This window comes from Galeopterus variegatus, unplaced genomic scaffold (assembly GCF_000696425.1).
Source record: "Galeopterus variegatus unplaced genomic scaffold, G_variegatus-3.0.2 Scaffold92, whole genome shotgun sequence".
Classification (NCBI taxonomy): Eukaryota; Metazoa; Chordata; class Mammalia; order Dermoptera; family Cynocephalidae; genus Galeopterus; species Galeopterus variegatus.
This window is the reverse complement of record NW_007726203.1, coordinates 1,126,647-1,143,950: the sequence shown is the minus strand read 5'-3', so window position 1 is coordinate 1,143,950 and position 17,304 is coordinate 1,126,647. Positions and strand designations below refer to the sequence as shown.

Genomic DNA, 17,304 nt, shown 5'->3' with positions numbered 1-17,304 from the left:
CCTCTCCGTTGAACTGTCAGCTCGGGTCCTGTCGTTCTTTCAAGGAGCTGTCTCCAAAAGCAAAGCTTTGGCCAAGTGGAGTGCGGATAACCCCTTGCTGGTGGTTGGAGAAGATCTTTCTGTATAGGACAGGTGGCTGGCCTAGATAACCCCAAGACCTTTCCCAACTTGGAGGCTCTGTGGATGACAGCTTCTCCTTTAATATGTGATTCAAGATTATGAAACAATGAAATGCATCTCTTCACCAACACATGAAAGTCAGTGTTATTTTACATTAATACCCATGGATAGCTAAATCAAGAACATTATAGGCTGTCCATATATTTTATAAGGATATAATCTTAAAATTCTAAATTCTAGATGGTACAATACAAGATCTGTTTCACAATGAAAGATTAAATATGTTTTTTGACCAGTAGATTAATTTTTTTTTTAAGTTTTAATTTTTCTTTTTTTTGGCAGCTGGTTGGTGCAGAGAACCAAACCCTTGACCTTGGTGTTACAAGGCGGTGCTCTAACCAACGGAGCTAACTGGCCAGCCCTTGGCCAGTAGATTTAGTGCTTATATTTTTTCTTCCTCCTGGTGAGAGGAGTGGCCAGGATCTTTACTATGATTTTTTTCATACTTTCTTCCATTAGCATAATCCTCATCCAAAACATCACTTCAAATTAGAGCAGGGAATGGCAGAGCCAGTCTTTTATGCCTAAAGTTTGCACAATTTTTCTTAATCCCCCTATAAAAGGTTAATGTACACTTCTTGACAGAATGATAGCATGATTTCAAGAATTAACCCAAAATCTGCTTTCTCGCATGCATTTGGAACACATTGCTTACTCCGGTGTTTAGTTTGATTGGCAGGCCTGTCCGTATTGAGAAGATCCTTGAATGAAGATATTTAATTCTGTCAACAGGAACTCTGTTAATCAATTGCTGGGAACGGAGAGAGGGACGCTTGATGTTTGGGATATCTGTGCTGGAATCTGCCAAGACACAAACCCTAAACCAAACCAAAAACAAAAACAAATACAAATTCTCAAACACACAAAACATTTCATTTTGTTTGGATTTAAAGAATGAAAATCGTATCTTATTTGAAAAAAAAAAAAAGAAGTTAGGACAAGAATAATAGGAAAAATTAAAAATAAAAAGGAGCGGCATCTAGGTTATATAATGGGCAGCAAGCCTATACTGGCCATGTACTTACTAGCAAGATCTTAAATAAGTATTAAGCATTGAGTTAACTAATCAATGACTTTTCCAAAGAACTGTTGCAAGACTAGCATGAATATATTTTATTATTTTTCTTAAAAGCTACTGCATATAAATTAAAAATGATACACCATTTAACATCTATTTTATGAGCAAAACTGAAAATCAGACAACACAGCACTGCTAAGACTCTAGGCCAGGACTTGGAAAAGTGTGGCCAGAGGACCAAATCCACACTCAGGCATATCTTTGTAAGACCTTGAGCTCAGAATGGATTTTATGTTTATTTGTTTGTTCAGTGGCTGGCTGGTATGGGGATCTGAAGACTGTATATATATATATATTTTTTTTCCTTTTTGTCTTTTTTTCGTGTCCGGCAACGGATCGCAACCCTCAGTGTCGCGCCCGTACTGGACCGGGACCGGCAACGGGATCGCAACCCTCGGTGTTGCTCCCACACCTCGCTCAGCCAGTGAGCGGGAACTGGTCTGTATGTGGGATCCGAACCCTCGGCGGGAGCGCCACCGTGCTCCCAAGCGGCGCACTGTAGCAGTGCGCCACCAGGCCGGCCCAGAAGACTGTATATTTTTAAATGGTTACATGTTAGATGGTCACATAAGTACCAACATAATATCCTTGATAATGCCACTTAGCCTAGATAGCATAAAATACTTACTATCTGGCCCTTTAAGAGAAAGTTTGCTGACAACTGATCTAAGCAAAAAGATGTGTTCACTGTTGGCAGCAAAGTGTTAATGTGCCAAGAAACTTATTTCTATTCACAGTCTTTGGGCCATTATTCTACTCCTTTGAATTTGTCACAGCAAAATAACCCAGGAAGCTCATTTTCCCCTCAGTACAGTTCTGTAAAAGATGGTGCATTTTTTTTTTCATGTTTAACAATCTTGAATTCAAATGTAAAAGTTCAATATAAGCCATTTGTAGGGCTTGGGATTTGTTGTTCTATTAAAAAACAAGAATGGGGAATTGCAAAAAAAAAAAAAATCTTTCCACTTTTCAAAACTCTCAAGGAAAGGATAGATCCTAGGGCCATAAAAGATCAACTTAACCAAATCCACTTTCTCCCCCTACCGATAATGTTATATCCATTCCATAATCTTAATACGCATGCCTGAATGAAGATTTACAGCTAAGCTTTGCTTATACAACCATTTAAAAACACTTAGCACCAGCTTGCTTCCTCTAATGCCAAACAGATCATGAAACTATTTCAATATGCATTTTTTGTTTTTAAAACAAAGGAGAAATTATGTGTAGAAGGCAATGCATAGCCTCCAGATACATTCCCCAGAAATCACATATGCCACTCAAAGGCACTCTCATACTTTCAATGGAATACCTAGACTAATGTGCGTAGAAGCATGAACGGCAAATTAAAGATCAACATTATAACTATTTTTCTATTTATCTGAAGCACAGTGAAAAAAAATTGGTACACTTTGGAAATTCAGTGGCACAAGGTATACTGCCATAACTTGAGGGACATTATGCAGTTAAAAAAAATAATAATAAAGAAAAAGGAAGAAGATTTTCTGTTATTTCAAACACTGTATTACATAATTTTAGCTGCCCCAAAAGACCATTTCCAAATATTATGTCAATAAACAGTTAACATCGGAAAAAGGTAGCATTCTTACTAAAATGCAAGAATTTAAAAGATTGGTATCTAAACAAGAAAAGACAAAAACAAATTTTAAAAAGTGGGTTTGGTTAAATGCATCTTTTATGGCCCTAGGATCTATCCTTTCCTTGAAAGTTTTGAAAAGTGGAAGGTCACTTTCTTGCATTTCCCCACTCACATCTAAAATCGGGGTTTTTTTGTTCGGGCCTTCATACTATTCTCTCCTTCTACGATGTCCTGCTGGAGGTGTGTCTGTTGTCTACCTCTGTGACTCAGATTATCCTGAAAGTTAGCAGCTTAGAACAACAGGGAACACTTTATCTCATGCAGTCTCTGTGGGTTAGGAATTCAGGAGTGGCTTAGCTGGGTGGTTGTGTCTCAAGGTTTCTCATGAGGTTGCAGTCAAGCTATCGGCCAGGTCTGCAGTTGTCTGAAGGCTCACCTGGGGCTGGAGAACTTACTTCCAGAGGCAGAAACTATAAAGTTTCCCATTACCCATCCTCTCCTTAATAATAGGGAGAAAATCCCGTTATTAACATCTTGCATTAGTGTGGTACATATGTTATAATCTATGAACTAGTATTCCACCAGGCTCTTTTTTTTTTTTTTTTTTAATGCAAGTTGACAAGTTTTTTTTTTTTTTTATTCATTTTCTTTTGGCTGCTGGTCTGTATGGGTAATGCAAGTTGACAAGTTTATTTATTTATTTATTCATTTTCTTTTGGCTGCTGGTCTGTATGGGGATCTGAATCCTTGACCTTGGTGTTACCAACACTGTGCTCTAACGAAGCAAGCTAAGTGGTCAGCCCAACAAGTTTATTTTAAAATTTACATGGTGATGCAATAGTCAAAACATTCTTCAAAAATAGAACAAAGCTGGAAAAACTATATACATCATGACTTCGAGACCTACTACAAAGCTACAGTAATCACAACAGTGTGATACTGTCATAGGACAGACAAATAGATCAATGAAAAAGAATAGGGAGTGTAAGAACACTCATCAATCAATTGATTTTTGGTGAAGGCATCCAAACAATTCAATGTGGAAAGAAAAGTCTTTTCAACAAATAGTTCTGACTCACCTGGATAACCATGTGAAAGAAAATGAACTTTGACCCCTTATTGTGCCATACACAAAAATTAATACAAGATAGATCACAGATATAATGTAAAAGCTAAAATGGTAAAGTTCCTAGGAGAAAAAGTAGGAGAATAACTTTGTGACCTAAGGGTAGGCAAATGTTTTTTAGACAGAATACAGTAAATAATAACTATAATACAAAAATTTTAGAAATTAACCTTCATAAAAATTTAAAACTTCTCATCAAAAAAAGCTGCCACTGATGGGGCCGGCCCGGTGGCGCACTGCTATAGTGCGCCGCTTGGGAAGTGCGATGGCGCTCCCGCCGAGGGTTCAGATCCCACATACAGACCGGTTCCCGCTCACTGGCTGAGCGAGGCACGGGAGCAACGCCGAGGGTTGCGATCCTGTTGCCGGTCCCGGTCCAGTATGGGGGCGACACTGAGGGTTGCGATCCATTGCCGGACATGGAAAAAGACAAAAAAAAAAAAAGCTGCCACTGAGAGGATGAAAAAATAAGCCACAGACTAGAAGAAAATACAAACAAAACTGTAAAAAAAAATAATCTAAGTGATTCATTTTCAGAAATAATTCAGGCCCAGCCAGAAAGTTGTCTGACTGGTCCAGCCCATTCTTGGGGGGGGTCACTGAATAGATAAAGTTGCCCTTGGGCCGGCCCGGTGGCACACTTAAGAGTGCGCCACTTGGGAGCGCAGCGGCGCTCCCCCCGAAGGTTCGGATCCCATGTGGAGACCAGTTCCCCGCTCAGTGGCTGAGCGCGGTGCGGGTGCAACACCGAGGGTTGCAATCCCGTTGCCGGTCCCCGGTACGGGCATGACACCGAGGGTTGCGATCCCGTTACCGGTCAGTAAAAAAAGACAAAAAGGAAAAAAAAAAAAAGTTGCCCTTGAGATGGTAATGAGTTAATAGCCCTTTATTGTTCTCTTCATTTTCTAATGCTTCTCCTTTCACAGGGTTTTGGGTGGGCCTTTTTCAAGGGTTTGTCCTGAGCCCTCAGACAAAGAAATTTCCTACAAGGGGGTAGTAAACTGGGGTTCTCTCAGATGTCATCCGGGAAGATTGTGCACCTGGACCAATGAAAAGGCAGGGGCAGGGACTTGTGCACTAGGGAATAAATTGCTTGTTGCAGCCCTTTTCCGTGTGCCTGCCCGTCAGACACCCGAAACTTGCAAGGCTGTAATTAAAAGTCTTGCTTTGCTGTACCTCGTGTCTCCATGTCCATCCTTTGGCCTTCGACTGGTGAGGGTGTTTCTCACAAAAACATACATCTAACAAGAGATCTGTATCTAGAACATATAAGAAATCCAACAACTGAAAAATTAAAACTAAGATGCAGATTTAATATTTGTGTACCTTTTGGTATGTATGTTGTACTTCAATAAAAATGTAATTGTCTTTTTAAAAAAAGCCTTGGGCCAACCCCGTGGCTCACTCGGGAGAGGCCGGCGCTGGGAGCGTGGCGGCGCTCCCGCCACGGGTTCGGATCCTATATAGGAATGGCCGGTGCGCTCACTGGCTGAGCGTGGTGCGGACAACACCAAGCCAAGGAGTGTGATCCCCTTACCGGTCACAAAAAAAAGGAAAAAAAAAGCCTTGATGGAACTATTTAACTGAACATCAGAAATATCTTGAGATAGAATCAATGGACTGGATGTCAGATCAGAAGATATGTAGAATGCAGCTCGGGGAGACAAAGAGTTGGAAAATATGAGAAAGAAGTTAAAATTCACACAGTATAGAGAATAAGAAGTTCTCCTATGTCTAAGTGGAGTTCCAGAATGAGAAGAGAAATCTGAGCAGAGGCACCACATGAGCAGACAATGGCCAGATGTTATAAACTCACGGAAGACATCAATCCACAGCCAGAAGTCCATCAAATCTCAAGTAGAAAAATTAAAAAGAAAAGCATACCTAGACACCATAGTGAGACTGCATATCTAAAACAAAGAGCATCCAGATTACTTTCAAAGAAACGGATAAACCTACTTTTCATCAGTAACAACAGACTGTGCAACAGTATTTTCAGTGTAGTGAAGGAAAAAAACTTTCAACCTGGTTGAAATGCCTTCAAAATGAGAGAGAGATGAAATTATTTCCAGACCCAAAAACCTGTGGGTGTTTGGCACCAGCATAAAAACACTAAAGGGCACCGTAAAGAATGTACTGCAGGCAGAAGGGAAGTCGTAAGAAACAAGTGGTAAGAGCACAGAAAGAGGTATATATGTTCATGGCTCTGTGTGACCACTGGCTTCCTCAAACAACAGTAATGACGTTTGTGGAGTTAAAAAAGAGAATTAAATTATACAGAAATAGTATATAAGTTGTTGTTGGTGGGATGTGTGTGAATGAAATTAAGGTGTTCCGAGGTCCTGGTATTTTCCAGAGGCAGAGTAAAGACAGTAACTTGCTTGAGACTTTGGGAAATTACATATGTGTGTCTCAATATCGAGACTGATCACCAAAATAACACAATAATAATGCATACTCTCCAACCAGTGTGTGTGTGTTTAGGGGGATAATATAGGAGGAGAAAAAATAATCCAAAAAACAGAGAGAAAAAGTCACGTAGACCAGGCAGGACTATAAAATATAAATATAGGATAGCTAACATCCAGAAGACTGAGAATGATAAGTGCTGGAGAGGTTGTGGAGAAAAAGGAACTCTCATCCACTGTTGGTCGCAAAATGATGTAGCCTTTATGGAAAATGGTATGGAGATTCCTCAAACAATTGCAGATAGATCTACCATATGACCCAGGGATTCCACTGCTGGGAATATACCCAGAGGAATGGAAATCATCAAGTTGAAGGGATACCTGTACTCCAATGTTTATTGCAACCCTGTATACAATAGCCAAGAGCTGGAACCATCCCAAATGTCCATCATCTGATGAGTGGATAAATAAACTGTGGTATATCTACACAATGGAATACTACTCTGCTATAAAAAAGAATGAAATACTGCCATTCGCAAGAACATGGATGGACCTAGAGAAAATTATATTAAGTGAAACAAGTCAGGCACAGAAAGAGAAATATCACATGTTCTCCCTTATTTGTGGGAGCTAAAAATTAATAAACAAATAAACACACAAACAAATAAAGGGTGGAGGTGGGGGGAAGAAGACAGAATAACCACAAAAATTCCTTGAACTATTTAAATCTAGTCCACAGATACAATGTGGGGGGGGAGGGAAGGGGATGGAGAGGAATGGGTAAAGGGGCATGAAAATCAAATACAATATATTTTGAGAAGTAAAATAAAATAACATAAAATTTAAAATATATATATAAATATAAGATATCAAATAAAATGATACACAAAATTTGAATATATCATGAATAATACTCATAAACAGACTACATGTTCTAGTTTAAAGACAATATTGTCAATCCGGATAAAATAATATCTGTTTTCATTGCCACTCCGTGGCCTAGTGTGACCCCCGGGTAGTTCACATGCAGTGCTCCTTCAAGGCCTTCCTAGAACTGTGTCGCCACTGACAACATGCAAATTGCTTGGTCGATGAATCAGCCAACCCTAGAGCTGCCCTACCTTGAGAATTGTTTTTAAATGAAATAATAAATCCTCTTTATTGTTTAAACCAGCCGAGTTGGGGTTATCTGTTACTCGTAGGCAAAAGCATCCTAACTGATAGATACGATGCCTTTTTCTGTTTTTCATTCTTAGAAATTCCTGTTAAAACCTGTTTGTTGAATATTACATTCAGCATTATATCCATGATCCAATATACCCATTATTGGAAGTACTAGTGAGAGGCTGGAAGACCATTCAGTGAGGCTGTGATGGACAAAGATTCAGCATTGGACAAAGTTTAGATAGATGACCTTTAAGGTCCCTTTCAATCCTAAAATTCTGGAGTCTGCAGTTTTATACTCACTTACCGAATGAAGACATCCTCCATGGTGGTGACAGAGACCCCAAAGCTGGAGATGCCCAACTCTGTCTGCCTCAGTTCCAAGTCAGTAAATAAAGATTCAAACCTGGAAGGAAAGAATGGTTTTATTCCGAAAGATGGAAGGTAAATCCCTCATCACCACCCTTGGCTGTTTACAGGGAAGAAAGCATGGGCTTTGAAGTCAAGAAGATATCTGTTCAAATCCCAACTCTCTTACTCTCCAGCTTCATAATGGTGTGAACTTGAACAATGAGAGTTTAACACCATTTACTTCAGAAGGTTGCTGTATGGATAAACCTAAAACACATCCATCACATTATAGATGCAAAGTAATTACTAATTCATTTCTTACTAAATGACAGGCACTATTCTTAGCCTTTTTACATGATTAACACTGTCATCCTCTCAACAGATCTTTGAGGACAGTGCTGAGAGGCTAAGAAACTTCCCTGAGGTCACACAGCTGGCAGAGCTAGGACGCAAACTCAGGCCTTCTATCTCCTGAGACAGCACCCTTAACTGTTATGCTAAATGAGGCAAGAAGCTAATTCTTATTAGTCTAACCTTGAACCCTTCCTTGTATATACCTTCTGTTTTTTTGAACTGAATAATTCACAGCTTTTTATGTGATATTGAGAAGTCCATCACAATCTTCTACAATGGAGGCTCCTATTCTCTCACAACCCAGTATCCAGTCCAACGAAGTGCTTTTAAGAAACCACACTCACATGTCAGATGCCCATAAGAGGTCTGCACCGTTTATGCCCCTGCTGGCAGACGGTGGTTAAGGGGAGGAAGGGGAACCTGAAAGGTGCCTTCCCCATACTGATCAGAATCCTTTATTTGAATGTGCACTCTGGCTGGGGTGTGATGTCTTTCCAGGAAATGCCAAAGGTCTAAGGGTCCAAACCCTGACAACAATGGGTGCCCTTGCTCAGCTGCAGACAGGGGAGAAAACTCTCAACGCTCCACACATGCAGAAGACTCCTGCAGCCCTCTCGGGTCCATACCTGTACACATTCTCTTTAGGAAATATAAATGTTAATTCTTCTCCAATGCTGGACTCCAAAACTGCATTTGGTATGTGATGATAAATCAGATGAGAAATGTCCTCTGTGTTACAATGAGGTTTTTTCAGTAAAGTCATATAATACCCTCCACCTGAAACACCATTTAAAAGACCATGAATCACTTTTATTCTTTATACTTCTCTTCTTGGGCCACATTTAGTTTTCTATAGCTTAGAATGGGACAGCTCCATCAGAAAGAATCTGGAGAGCCCCACGGGGTCAAAAGTAAACCACAATGAACTCCCCTTGGAAGCTCTGTAGTGTACTCTTGAGAGTCTTCCCTTCTGCTCAGGACTGGGAGGTAATAATGGTGCATTTAGTGATGCTGCACAAAATGAAAGAGGGCTGCTTTAGGGTGACACTCCTTTAAGTGATAATTAACTTGGGGAAGTGAAAACTTAACAGGCAGAGGCCTTGAATGTTAAGGTAAAGAACAAAGATAGTTGTATAATAATTAAATCATGATTTTGAGGATACATACCTTACTGCATTTTATATATTCTTTCAGATATTAGTACCACTTGTTACTATTATGCTGGCAATGTCCTCATTCAACTAACATTTCTTGAGGCCCTAGGATGTGACAGGCTCTGTTCTAGGTACTGAGGGTAAAGCAGTGGACCAAGAGTCAAAAATTCCTACTCTGGGCCGGCCCAGTGGCGCACTGCGCTAGTGCGCCATTTGGGAAGCGCGGAGGCGCTCCCGCCGAGGGTTCGGATCCCACATACAGACTGGTTCCCACTCACTGGCTGAGCGAGGCGCGGGGGCAATGCCGAGGGTTGCGATCCCGTTGCCGGTCCCGGTCCGGTACGGGGGCGACACTGAGGGTTGCGATCCGTTGCCGGACACGGAAAAAGACAAAAAAAAAAAAAAAATTCCTACTCTGATGGGGTTTTCTCTAAAGGGATGGGAGACAGACAATAAACAAGATAAATACATAAAATTTGTAGGGTATTAGTGACAAGGGCCAAAGAGAAAAATAAACAAGGGAGGGGACAGGGGGTGTTGAGGGGTGTGGTTTTAAACAAGGTGATGAAGGAAGGCCTCACTGAGAATGTGACATCTGTGTAAGGACAGCCAAGTGGTGACCTGAGGAAGAGAAGAAGGGACAGCAACGCATGGCCTGGAAGAAGGAGTGCACCTGGAGTGCTGGATCAGCAGGGGGTCTGAGTGGCAGGAGCAGAGCAAGGAATTAGGAGAGTACTAGGAAATGAGGTCAGGGGTGACAGGGCCAGGCCAAGCAAGACTCTGTAGGCCACTCCAAAGACTTCGGCTTTTACTCTGAGTGGGAGGGGACGTCATTGGGGTTCTGTGCAGCAGACTGATGTGCACTGTAATGTGCTCACTCTGACAACTGGGTTGAGAACAGAGTGAGCAGGTGCAAGAACAGAGGCCGGAAGGTGGGTTAGGAGGCATCTGCAGTAATCTGGGTGGGAGGAGATGGTGGCCTGGACCAGGGTGCTGGAAAGCAGTCAGAGGTGGTGAGAAATGGACAGAACCTGGCTCTGTTTTGAAGGTAAGACCAACAGGGTTTGCAGATGGATCAGATATGGGCTGTGAGAGAAATAGGGTTCAGGTAGCCACCCACTAGAAGAGTGGAGGTACCCTTACTGAGAAGACAAAGCCTGTGGGAGGAGCAGGTATCACAGATTTGCACACATCTGAAAGGCTGCTCAGCATCTAAGTGCAGGCATGGGATAAGCAGTTAGATAGACCTGGGGTTCAGGAGAGAGGTCTAGGCTAGACATACACATTTTTCAGCATATGAAGGTATTTAAAGCCAAGAGACTGGAGAGATCACTAAGTCAGTGTGCAGAGAAGGGAAAGTAAAGACGGTTACAGGTGGAATGACTCAAAGGAGCAGCCAGAGACATGGAGGGAACCAAGAGAACAGTGGAAGGATGTTCAAATGGGGGCGCTGGTGAGGATTGTAATCAGTTGTGGAAATAACAACTCACATGTGTACACTGCTTCTGTACACACATGCTATCTTACTGTTTGAGGATCATGATGTCTTAATCTCTATTTTATAGATTGGAAAACAAAGGCTAAGAATGGATAAACTAACTTGGCCACCTGGATGAACAGGCAGTAAATTGGCAAATTGTCACTCAAACATGGGTCTTCTGACTCCAATCTCAGATATTCATGTTATTTGATTCCTCTTCCTTCCCACGATCCCCTCTGCCTAGGGCCTGGGGTCTCCATCCAGAGGCAGCAGAACAGAAAGTCTAGAGAAGGTCCTTCCCTGCCTGATCCCAGGATCCTTCATGAAGGTTAACAGTGGGCAGTTCCCCCCAGCATAGGGGCCCAGGGACCCTGACTGTAAAAGGACAGAGGCTGGACTGCCTGCCCCGCCTCCCGCTACTCACCATATTTCTGCTTGAGGAACAGTGACGACCCACAGCACTGCAGCTCGCCCTTGGTCAGGATGGCGATGCGGTCTCCCAGCAGGTCGGCCTCATCCATGAAGTGGGTGGTCAGCAGGATGGTGCGGTCCCTCTTCTGCTGCTGAAGAAGATCCCAGATGGCTCTCCTGGAGATGGCATCCAAGCCCGAGGTGGGCTCATCCAGTATCAACACCTGGAGGGCAGAGGCACAGCCTTGTGGTGATGGTGCCATAGGTCCCCTGGTAGCTCAAGTTCTACAAAGAGGCAGCACTAATGCCCATGTCAGACTTCCCATCCAGGGCATCAAGGGCCAAGGTGCCCAGGCCATGGCTGAAGGGCCAGTGGCCAGCCCAGTCTGAGCAGGAGCCAGACCCTGCTGCTTCTGGGCCCCCCATGCTTGGGGCCCCTGACCCATGCTGCCTCAGGAGGACGGGCCCTCTGCCCGTACCATGGAGCCTGCTATGAGGGCACTGCCAATGGAGAGCTTGCGCTTCATCCCCCCGCTCAGGAACCTGCACTGGGAGTTCCACTTGTCCTCCAGACTGAGGACGTGCAGCATCTGCTTGACTTCTTCTGGACACTTCTGGAGTGATAAGCCTTTCAGCTGAAACAGTGGGGCAGGGGTGGGGGGAAAAGGGAAGGAAGAGAGATGAGGCCGGGTCTTCAAATGGGAGCTGACACCATCCAGTGAACATTTTGCTTGTATATACATAAACTGTACTCAATAAAGATACTCAAGAACCTTACTACTTTCAGGGAAAGGGATAGACAAAAGGCTTTTGCATTTTGAACTATGTAAATAAATATATGACTTAATAAAAGTAAGTACAGCAGCATATTAAAAGGATTACACCTCATAACCAAGTGGGATTTATCCCAGGAATGCAAGGGTGGTTCAACGTATGGAAAATCAATGTAAGGGTTTTATAATAAAGAATTTGGCTGGCCTTTGTCCCTTGTTCCTTGGGGGGAGCCTCCAAATTTCCCAAGTGATAGAAGTGTCTTTGTGATTCATGGTGGTCCCCTTGGGACATACCTGAGATTATGCTAACAAGGTGACTCAGAATTGGGGGCGGTCATGCCAGAAAGACCAACCATTGATTAGAGGATTGGGGCTTTGAGCTGTGTGATATCAGCCTGAACTCCTGACCTCCTGGAAGTGCAGGGAAGGGAGGCTGGAGATTGAGTTCAATCATGTAGGTGGCCAATGATTCAATCATTCAAGCCTATGTAATGAAACCCCAATAAAAACTCTGGACACTCAAAGTTCAAGTGAGGTACCCTGATAGACACTGATGTGTTGGGAGCATCATACATCCTGAAGACCCAGAAGCTTCACATTTGGGGCTCTTTCAGACCTTGCCCCTTGCGTATGCTCTTTTGGCTTGTTCTGAATTGTATCCTTTAAAATAAAACTGCAATCATAAAGTGTGGTGCTTTATTGTGTTCTGTCAGTTGTTCTAGTGAATTAATGAACCTGAAGGCATAGTAAGAGCTCCAAATTATAGCTACTTTGCCAGAAGTGTTTTGTTTGTCTGGGAGCTCCCAAGCTTGTGGGTTTCTGAAGTAGGGGCAGTTTTGTGGGTGATTGTACCTTTAATGTGTGAAGTCTGCACTAACTCCATGGTTAGCATTAAATTGTATTGCACTAATACAGCATATTAACAGAATGAAGGACAAGAATCACATGATAATCTCAGTAGACACAGAAAGGCATTTGACAAAATTCAACACCCTTGCATGATAAAAACCTCAACAAACTAGGAATGAAAAGGAACTTCCTCAGCATGATAATGGGTGTCTATGGAAAATCCACAGCTAACATCATCCTTAATGGTAAAACTAAAAGCTTCCCCCCAAGATCAAGAACAACACAAGAATGTCCACTTTTGTCACTTTATTCAACATTGTAGGGCCGGCCTGGTAGCGCACTGGAGAGTACGCCACTTGGGAGTGCGGCGGCGCTCCCGCCGAGGGTTCAGATCCCATGTGGAGACTGGTTCCCGCTCACTGGCTGAACGCGGTGCAGGCACAACACCGAGGGTTGCGATCCCATTACCGGTCAGTAAAAAAGACAAAAAGGAAGAAAAAAAAAACAAAAAACATTGTACTGAGGGTTGTAGCCAGGGAAATTAGGCAAGAAAAAGAAATAAAAGTTATCTGGATTGGAAGGAAGAAGTAAAACTATCTCCTATTGGTAGATCACATGATCTTAAATATAGAAAACCTTAGAGAATCCACAAAAAACTATTAAAGCTAGTAAATGAGTTCAGCAAATTACAGGATACAAGATAAATATACAAATGCAAGTGTATTTCTTTACACTAGAAGTTGACAATCCAAAAATGAAATTACAAAACCAATTCCACTATATTAGCATAACAAAAAATAAAATCTTTAGGAATAAATTTAATGAAGGATGTGCAAGAATCTGGCATGATAATCATTGGCTATGTAATTGAACTCAATCTCCAGCTTTCCTTCCCTCCCAGGATGTCAGGAGTTCAGGCTAATATCACATGGCTGAAAGCCCCCTCTAATCACATGGATGGTCTTTCCGGCAAGACCAGCCTCCATTCTCAGTCACTGTGTTAGCATAAACTCAGGTATAACCCGAACCACCACAAGTACCAAAGACATTCCTACCACTCAGGAAATTACCAGTATTTAGAGACTCCCTCCCGGGAACTAGGGACAACTACAAAACATTGTTGAAAGACATTAAAGAAAACCTCAATAAATGGAAATATATTTTATGTTCATGGATTAGAACACTTTTAATATTGTTAAGATGACATTACTACCCAAAGAAACCTACAGATTCAATGAAATCCCTATCAAAATTCCAGTAGCATTTTTTTCATTTCTCTCTCTCTCTCTTTTTTGGTAAAAATGGGCATGCTAATCTGAAAATTCATATGGAAATGCAAGGGATTCATAATAGCCAAAACAATGTTGAAAAGAACAAAGTTAGAGGACTCACACTTCCTGATTTCAAAAATGATTACTAAGTTACAGTGATAAGACATTGTGATACTGGCATAAGGATGGACATAAAGAACAATGGAATAGAATTAAGAGTCCCAAAACAATCCCATTCATCTATGGTAAATTGATTTTCGACAAGGGTGCCAATATCATTCAATGGGGAAAGAACAGTCTTTTCAACAAATGTTGCTGAGGCAACTGGATATCCACATGCAAAACAATAAATGTGGACCCCTACCTGACACTACACAAAAATTTATTCAGAATGGATCAAAGCTCTAAATGTAAGGACTAAAACTATGAAATCTGAGAAGGAAACACAGGTGTGAAACCTAGTCAATGGTTTTTAAAATATGACACCAAAATCACAAGTTACAAATAAAAAAATAGATAAACTGGACTTCATCAAAATTGTTAACCTTCATGTATCAAAGAACATCACTAGTAAAGGGAAAGGACAATGCACAGAATGGGAGAAAATATTTGCAAATCATTTATCTGATAAAGGTCTAGGATCTAGAATATATTTTTAAAATCTCTCACAACTCAACTACAAATAGGTAAACAACCCAATTGAAAAATGGTTGGGCCGAGCCCGTGGCGCACTCGGGAGAGTGTGGCACTGGGAGCGCAGCAGCGCTCCCGCCACAGGTTCGGATCCTATATAGGGATGACTGGTGCGCTCACAGTGCTCACTGGCTGAGCGCAGTGTGGCCGGTCTCAAAAAGGACAAAAAAAAAAAAAAAAAGGTCAAAGAACCCAAATAGACGTTTCTCTAAAGAAGTATACAAATGGCCAAAAGGCACACAAAAATATGCTCAAACTCATTAGTCATCAGGAAAATGAAAATCAAAACCACGAGACACTACTTCACAACCCTATAATGGCAGTTTCTCAAAAAGTAAAAAAGAAGAAAAAAAGTTAAACACAGAGTTATCATATGACTCATGAATTTCACTCCTAAGTATATAAGGGTACTTCAATAAGTTCATGGAAAGATTTGCACTATCTTTTAATTCTATTTCTCCATGAACTTTTTGAAGTACCCTTGTATAATCAAAAGAACTGAAAATAGATGTTCAAACAAAAAATTGGACACCAATGTTCACAGCAGAACTATTCACAAAGCCAAAGGGTAGAAACTACCCAGACGTCTATCAACTGATAAACAAAATGTGGTATACTCATACAATGGAATAGTTTTCACTGTAAAAAGGAATGAAGTGCTGATACATGCTAAAACATGAATAATCCTTGAAAACATTATGTTAAGTGAAATAATCCAGACACAAAAAAACACATATTGTATAATTCTACTTACATAAAATTTATGTATCCAGGATACATAAATCCATAGAAACAGAAAACAGTTTGAGGGTTGCCCAGGACTAGAGGGCAGGAGCAATGCAAAGTGACTGCTAATGGATATAAGTTCACTTTTGGGGCACTGAAAACGTTCTGCAATTAGATAGCGGTGACAGTTTCACAATATTGTGAGTATAATAAAAACCACTGAATTGGATAAAATGAGGAAAATGGTAAATTTTATGTCATGAATTTTATCTCAATAAAAAGTAAAAAATTAAAAATTAAAAAGTCATAGTTTCTAGAAATCCTTTAACTCAGAAATCTTGACTTAAATGCCACCACCCTCCCCATTCCTGAATGTTCAAGGAATAGTGTTCAGAAGAGGTTTCAAGACTATAACACAATAAGAAATATATATTTGGTTTCTTCCCTGGTTCCTGACACAAAACTCCTAAAGCCCTTGTAATTTCCTGAGTGATAGGGGTGCTAGAAGCATCTTTTGTTCTAATATTTGATCTCTGAGTTGATCTTTGATTTGATATCTGATTTGGTTCCTTACACAGAGCTCCTAAATTTCTTGGAATTTCCTGGGCGATAGGAGTATCTTTTGTTCTAAGGATGAGACTCTCGATGGGCCCTTAGATAGCTTCAGGGTGGGAGCTGGTCACTAGAAAGACCAAGTCATGATTAGAAGCTTGGAACTTTCAGCCCCACCCCCCATCCTCCAGGGAGGGGGAGAGAGGCTGGAGATTTAACTAATAATCAATTATGCCTACACAATGAAGCCTGCATAAAAATCTCCAAACTATGGGATTTGGAGAGTTTCTGGATTGGTGAACCAACTGAGGTGCTGGCAAGTGGCACTCGGAAAGGGCACAGAAACTCTGTGCTCCTTCCCACGTAATTGCCCTATGTACCTCCTCATCTGGTTGTAGATCTGTATCCTTTATAATATCCTTTATAATAAATTAGTAAACATAAGGAAATGTTTCCTGTAGTTTTGTGAGCCATTATAGCAAATTATTGAACCCAGGGAGGGGTTGTGGGAACCCCCTGACTGATAGCCACTTGGTCAGAAGTAAGGTGATGCCTGGGACATCAGGATTGGCATCCGAAGTAGGGGGAAGTCTTGTGGGACTGAGCCCTTAACCTGTGGGGTCTGCACTAACTCCAGGTATTCAGTGTCAAAACTGAGTTGAAGGACACCCAGTTGATATCTGGAGAGCTGGAGAATTGGCTGGTGTGGGAAACTCCCCCCCTCCACCCCACATTCAGTGTCAGAAGTGTTAAGGGTAGAGAAACACGAGTTTTCCCTTTAACGACCCTCCCAGTTTGGGTCAGAGAGCTGCAGTCTATCTCACCATTCCCCAAAACTGATATGGAGGAGACAAATCCCTGTTATTCACCAACTTACCTGAGCATAGAAAGAAAGATGTTCTGATACTGTGAAATTATCAAATAAAATATCATGTTGGGGGCACCAGCCCAGGCTCTTCCTAATTTTAGCCATGTCTTGTGAAATTTCATATCCATTGATATATACCCATCCACTTGAAGGTGGAATAAGACCTAGAAGCAAGTGGAAGATATTTTAAAGTCATCCTCAGTGATAGCACATGGCAACACAGGGCCTATCGACATCCTCGTGCTTTGCTTTGGGTGTTCTCACAC

General features: G+C 41.6%; 1 protein-coding gene across 1 annotated transcript in view; it reads right to left on the bottom strand.

The window, feature by feature from the left end:
• Nucleotides 1-835: 835 nt before the first annotated feature.
• The window catches only part of LOC103598100 (ATP-binding cassette sub-family A member 3-like), a gene marked incomplete at its 3' end in the record, with an annotated part of 76,704 nt that continues 60,235 nt past the window's right edge, over nt 836-17,304 (bottom strand). Inside the window, exons 12-17 of the mRNA XM_008582038.1 lie at nt 17,048-17,202; nt 11,786-11,941; nt 11,320-11,530; nt 8,888-9,038; nt 7,864-7,962; nt 836-998 (exon numbers count right to left, since the gene is read on the bottom strand). Of these exons, the coding sequence (XP_008580260.1) occupies nt 836-998; nt 7,864-7,962; nt 8,888-9,038; nt 11,320-11,530; nt 11,786-11,941; nt 17,048-17,202 (935 nt within the window). The remainder of the gene's footprint in view (nt 999-7,863; nt 7,963-8,887; nt 9,039-11,319; nt 11,531-11,785; nt 11,942-17,047; nt 17,203-17,304) is intronic.